At 43.1% G+C, this 6687-nt stretch overlaps 1 protein-coding gene across 1 annotated transcript; it reads right to left on the bottom strand.

Moving 5' to 3' along the window:
• Positions 1 to 5730: 5730 nt before the first annotated feature.
• LOC117194149 (general odorant-binding protein 57c-like) lies at positions 5731 to 6273 on the bottom strand. The gene is made up of 2 exons (XM_033398802.1): positions 6181 to 6273; positions 5731 to 6122 (listed from the first exon to the last, which is right to left on the bottom strand). The coding sequence occupies exons 1-2, from the start codon at positions 6229 to 6231 to the stop codon at positions 5766 to 5768; spliced, it is 408 nt and encodes a 135-aa protein (XP_033254693.1). The 5' UTR covers positions 6232 to 6273; the 3' UTR covers positions 5731 to 5765.
• Positions 6274 to 6687: the final 414 nt, after the last annotated feature.

Genomic DNA, 6687 nt, shown 5'->3' with positions numbered 1-6687 from the left:
GGAAAGCATTTCTTGAACGAAAATTAACAGCACCTTACACTCACTTCGGGAGTGCTTTTCTTGGATATTTCGATCCGAGGGTATTCCCTAGTCGATAGATGTGTGTGTTTTGTGTGTTTCTTTTTTTTCTGCATCTACGTTAAAACTAGGCAACAGACGACATCAGCAGCGAAACTGCAGTAAAATCGTCATCGATGAACTCGGCGCTCTCTTTACGCACACACACACACACACACACGCGCAGACATGTCCATCCAGCATTGCGTATACGTAACGTGGTGCATATGGGATGTCCCAGAAATCCGTTCAATTCTTTTGGGGTGTATGCGTCTACAGATTGTCGCAGTTTCGACATATTTTGCATAATTTAGCGATTGAATTTAATGCTCAAAGGCGAGAAGCAGAGTTCGAGCTGCTCCATGCTTCATGTCCCCCGAGCCACATCAGTCTACGCCTGCCGATACATACATACATCATGCGGCTGTGGCCCCATCCATTCTGTTTTTCATTTATTAATTAAATAATTTTTGTTGCATTTGCATCCTGGCTGGATAATATTGTTGCTACTTCTGCCGCCGATAATGATCATTGCTGCACATAGGACACATACACAACACTGGAAACCAGACATGCGACAATAATTGCATGCAACATAATTAAAGCCATTAAAGCACTTAAGCTACCAGAAAACACACGACATGGCCATATGGCTGGACCCCACAGGAGTAGGAGAAAGACAGTGGATCACGGCAGGAGGAGAGGCAGAAGAAGAGGGAGAGGCAGCAGTCATGTTTGCATATTGCATAATTATGATGAAACACACATTTAAATGCATTTAACAGCAGGGAAAAGCAGGTCGAAACGGATCGAAAGGCCCTGGACCCCGGAAGCGGCCGAGATCGTGGTTTGAGCCATGGTTTTTGGGGTCAACCCTGGATGGGCAGGTTGCCTATGGTACTCCCTTCCCTTACCTCTCGTTCCCTGTACCAACCAACCGAAAAATGCTTTTAACGTTTATTGGTTTTTGTATTAAATATTCTACTGGTGGAAATATTTAGAGAAACAGATTGCCGTCCCATCAAAGGGCATATTTAAGTCTAAAATGAAATCACGGGTACAGATTGGAAGAATAAAAGGAGATCTATTAAATGCACATCTTTTTAAGTGCTCCACTCTTATTAAATTCCTTCTTAAACTATATTTTTAGACCCAAACAGCAAACGATAAATGGAAAACAGAAACCAAATCGAAATCTGTGTCCATTGTACAAGAAAATGCAATATTTGTTTGTCAATTACAAATTTCGCACAGGACCGAAACTCAATTGATTTTCGAAAATCTTTCACTTTCGATTTATGATAATACCTCAAGATTCGATATTTGGCAAAAAAACGAAATTCCTTGAGGAAAATGTCTGGCAAAAATCGAGAGGAAAATTCGAATGCAAAATTTCAGCACTGCCACTGGATGATATTTTTCTTATTTTCTTGTTTGCCAATCGGCAAGGAGCAAACGGAGGGGCGAGAATCAATTGACAGATGAGTGCTAGAAATGGGCTGTGGGATGTCCGATGTAGGATTTTTGTTTACTTAAATTTTGGACTGCACAAATTATGCATGCAATTTAAGCGACATGATTTATGGCCAAAAGATTTTTCAAATATTTATGAAAACACGTCCGCCTCTCTATCTCTCTCTCTTTCTCTTTGTGGGGATATATCCGTAAATATCTGTAGTATTTAGTTATTTGTGGTTTATTTTTGTGCTGGGGGAAAGGGGAGAAAATTTAATTAAATCTCGTCTCTCTCTGTGGCTGCATTTAAATTGAATTTTCCATTTACACTTTGTGACCATTTTTACGCGTCAACTTTTCCTTTTCCTTCTGGTTTCTTCTTCTGTTTCATGTTTCATGTATCTTCCATAAATGTTGCATGAGGCAACGCACTTCGCGTTTCCTGTTTCGCTTTTGAAATTCTAGAGATGGGCAAAAACTGCGGCAATGAAGCCAAGAAAAAGATTTTTGGTACAGCTCTGGCAGGAAGCTCAAAAGTTTTGTGAAGGAAGCACAGGCACTAGGGAGGTTGATGGGGGCCTGGACTTCATTTTGGGTCAATTGTCGAGGCCAGAACGGTGCTCCTTGAGTAATTGACACATTTTCAGTAGCTGTCCTTCACCCACACCTGATGCTGCTTTTTATCTTTTCCAGAGCGTGAATGGAGTTTCAATTACCCGCATTTCCATGGACTGTCTGGCATGCCACACTCGGGTTAAATATTTATTAAGCTTATTACTGGTCACACACACGTTCTGCGGAAAGCCCAAAGATAAGCAGGAAAAAATCCGAAGAAACGAATGAAGAAGCTGAGATGCACTCCATGATCTATCAAAAACAAAAGACACAAAAAACGAAGGATCTGAGGAATCAAGGAGATATGGCCACATCTTGGAAAAAGAGTACAAATGTATATTTTAATCTTTACCCTTCCACTGATCAACTCTAAGGTACCCTCTAGAAGAGTACCGCTATCCATGAATGAGGGAAAAAGGCACACAATTATAATTATTTATTTTTGCGACAGTGTTTCCATTGTCTCCTCTGGTGTTTTCTCTCCTTTGCACTTCTTTGTGGCACTCAGTCACACAGTCCCTCCTCTGTCCACCCCGCTGTTGTTGCACACTCTGCAAACGAAAGCGAAACGAAACTGTCGCGGGAGCTGGCCATAAATCATTTATGCAACAGACACACAGGGATACGCATGGTGCAGGGTATACAAAGGGGCATAAATCAACTTACATTCGTCCCCTTCTAGAGAGGTGGGGTGGTGAGACGTGCCTGCAGTCATATGCAGAACTTGCAACAAGAGAGTTTTTTGCGGAGATGCTGCAGGAAAAACTGGAAAGAAGACGGGAAAAAATTTACGCGTTTCGCCTTGGCGCCTTGTCTTTGCTTTTCCCCATTGCCACGCCCTCTCTGAAAACTTACCCGTGAATTTTCCACCCTTTGACGTTCCTCTTGCCCCTGGTGACACGTTCTTTGAATGCATGTCAGTGCCCTGTGTGTTTGTGTTTCTGCGTGCCTTTTGTTAAGCGTGCTTTTGGATCCAAGGAAGGAGAGAGGCTAGACCCGTGGAGAGGTCGTCGAAGCAACAGCCAGAGCATAAGCTCAAGCTGCAACTGAAACTGAAGCTGAAACTGCAGCTCAAGCTGAAACGCTTTTCGGCAGGAGGAAGGGGGGCGAGCGGGGCCCTTAGTGGGAAAAAGTTGAGCTTCTTCTTTTCCCAGTTCACCCCGTTTCGAGGCACTTTATTGGTAGTTGCTGCCAAAGTATGCAGCATAGTGTAAGTTTTCTCCCTGAATTTAATTTCTGACATGTGTGTGTGGGACCTGAGAGAGCGGGTGGGAGGAAGTAGTGCCGCGTGATTAGATTTTCACATGAGGGGGAAGACAGACAGAGGGAGGTGCACTTGCAGGAGCAGATGCTTTTGTTTGGCGGCAGCGAAAAATATGAAGCGAAAACTTTTGATCGGAAAATATGTACATAAAATAAAAGAAAATTGCTTATAGATATACCAAAATCTACAACTTGTGTACATGTGGGGTATTCGAGAGAGTACCAAGGGTGTATTTTTTGTCGAGTGATATTTGGTATCGGTTATCCATATCTATATGAATAACCAAAGATACTGGAGATACCAAACATTTTCTAAAATATACCATAAAATACTACCATGTCCAGAATTGGTAGTGGTAATTGACGTTTCTATATAAATCGAGAAAAATCTAAGCGACTTGTTTTTTATACCCGATAATCACGATGTACTGACTGAGTATCGGGTATAAATGGTCAGATCCATTTGAAACTATTTAAAGGTTCCTATATGTATAGTATGTATGTATGTACCTTAATTTTCTTATAATTCTCGCAATGACGAGAACGTATCTAAATTGTAAAAGCAAGGTACGTATGATTTTCATATATATTCTTTTCACTACTTTCCCTTAACTTTCCTTCTGCCCTACAGCTGTCGTATATTTTTCCCATTTTTTCAAGACATTTTCTCATTGGCCTGAAGGCTGCTCTCTTTTTTGGGATGCCAGCAAACGATTTGCACGTATGTTTTCCGAACATCCGTCGATTTAAAAAAATTATAATTGCAGCCCCAGTCCACAGCCACAGGCCCAGAGCGTTCCTCATTCAGTCAAACGCGGGGTACAGGGGATCTCAATGTGGGGTGCATGCCACGTTTACAATGCACTTCCGCCCCATAGTTGTTTTGCATGTTGACATGGCAGAGGAGCCAGAGGCAGAGCCAGCGCCAGCGCCAGGATTCAGAAACAGGAGTCAGACATATTACTCATACTCCCTTCTGCCGCTACTGCGGAGGAGGCGGTGGAAGCGCGGAATCGTTGGTGCGTGTTGACAATCATGGTCTCCTTTTTTTTCGTCTGCCTGCCCCACTAATGTACCACGCCTTTCGGGAAGTGTGCTCGTGTGTGTGTGTGTGGCAAGCGGAAAAAGTTTAACAGACAATCGAAAAAAGGATAGGAAGGGGTGGGAGAGGCAAGCGCCAGAGCCAGTCAAGTGTGTGGCTCGTCTTTTCTTTCCACACCTCCCGTGTAACAACAATAGCAGCTGCAGCGGCTGCAACAATACAACATGACAACTTCCGCTGCATTCTGCCGCCTGCTGCGGGCACAAAAGAAAAAGCGGCCCAACAGAAAGAGATTTACAGAAACACAGAAAGAAAGAAGCAAACAAACACTTAATGCCTGAGAGAGTGAAGAAAAGCGCGTGGAAAACTGTAACGGAATCGTATTGTGTAAGGAAATATGTTTTTTCCTGCTACCGAAAGGGAGCGCGGGATGCAGGGGTGGCCTCATAGCAAACCTGAATCCCAAGTTCTGCATCCAACGATCGATTAAGAGGTGTATCTATGTATAGACAAAAATCTCGTAGATATATATATCTAATAAATAGTATAGTAAATAGAGTATATACCCACACAGCGAATGCCCCTCCCAGCATTGTGTGAGGGGGCTGGAAATGTAATTAGTTTGATGCCCGATTCGATTCGATTTGATTTGATTCAAACGCGCACTGTAATTCCATTTAATTATGCAAATTAGATGCCCGACAAATCCCCAAGCTTATTAATTACTGCCCTCTTTTTCTGAACTCTCTTGAGTGGTGGCTATATCGTTGTCGTCTCCATCCTACACATATTCCACATGCTCCTCTTCCTCGTCATAATCAATGATGAGATGATCTGCCTTGGGGCACACATCACCAAATGAAAGGCATAGGCACAGGGTTCTGCTTCAGGCGACGCTGTAAACCCCACCTCCATGCAGCGGCTGATCGAAATCTGTCTCTTCTGTTGCACACCGAATCACACTCCACTCGCGATTTATAGAGCAGATTCTTCAGATGGCCCAAGCTCTTGAACGCCTCGAACTCCTCGTAGGTGAGGCTGTTGAGCATCAAAGTCCTGCAGTCCCACATCGAAGAAGTTAAAGGGATGGCGGCATTAGGCAAAGACTGTTGCTCATGCTCCCCATTTTCTAAATTTACACACCTGATTAAGGCATATAATTATAGCAATGATCAATGCGAGCAGTCTGCTGGGGAACATGGCTAAAATATAACTGATTCGTAGGCCCCCCGATGAGAGAAAAACACTTCCCGATTCCAAAGAGTTGCTCAAAACCAGTTATGTTTTCTGTTGCATTATTCATTTAAATCGCTGTCTTTTTCCTGATCTTCATCTACCTCATCACTTGCCTCCAGGTAATCCGATAAGCAGAGGAACATACTGAAGGCATATTCGCAGTTATCGGGCTCATCATCGTGCGCTCTTTTGCAGTTTCGAGTGCTTGACGATGCTCATCCGTGAGGGGCTCAAGCTCATCGATTTTGGCTACATCCACACGACCGCGGCTGTCCAGAAGGTTGGCTCTCGCAACCAGACAGTGGGCAAGGCACTTGTATTTCCTATCCAGATCCTCCAGATCTTTCTCGGAGCTGCTGATGTTCATCTGTGCCTGTAACTTCTCTTGGGTGATGTGACTGAAGTATAGGCATTCGTTCATCAAATCGGATTCATCTAGAGCGGTGGGCAGACTCTATTGTAGATTGTTTTAGTTGAATGTACAGATGCGTATTCTATAGAGAGAGTCGTACCTCTGTGAGGGCTACCAGTAGAAGTGATATAACGATAGAAACATGCAACATTTCCAATATTTAGAATGAATATGGACAGCGTAGCGGAGTAACTGTTGGGTTAAACCAGATCTCACCTATATATACGCCCCATTGATTATCAGTTCAATCGGATCGGACTAATTGGCTTTGAGAGGCAACTGTTAGCGGGGAGAAGTCGTTAAACAACCTGAATCTCTCGTGCATATAATTGGTATTAATTAATAAATATAACAAACTCTGACTGCTCCGATGAATAACTCAAATTTTCCCTTGAAATTATGCACCATTTTAAAGCTTTTCTAGGGGAGAAAACTTGCATACATTTTTTACATTTTATACGCAGTGGAAATTCGCAAAAAAAAGTTCTGTCAACAGGAGAGTACGAGTATTTTCTAAAACACTATTGCTGGTGCTGCAAACCGAAAATGAAGCGACAACTGCAGAACTCTCTCTGCCACTTCGTTTATTTACGGCCTTGGGTATTCG

The sequence above is a fragment of the Drosophila miranda genome (assembly GCF_003369915.1).
Source record: "Drosophila miranda strain MSH22 chromosome Y unlocalized genomic scaffold, D.miranda_PacBio2.1 Contig_Y2_pilon, whole genome shotgun sequence".
Classification (NCBI taxonomy): domain Eukaryota; kingdom Metazoa; phylum Arthropoda; class Insecta; order Diptera; family Drosophilidae; genus Drosophila; species Drosophila miranda.
The sequence above is the reverse complement of the archived record's forward strand: the minus strand, read 5'-3'. Positions and strand labels throughout refer to the sequence as shown.

Excerpts from the sequence above, each read along its gene's own strand:
- LOC117194149 (XM_033398802.1), bottom strand. The coding sequence starts at position 6,231 with ATGTTGCATGTTTCTATCGTTATATCACTTCTACTGGTAGCCCTCACA. Across the intron at positions 6,123-6,180 it reads TACTGGTAGCCCTCACAGAG|AGTCTGCCCACCGCTCTAGA; the intron begins GTACGACTCTCT and ends AATCTACAATAG.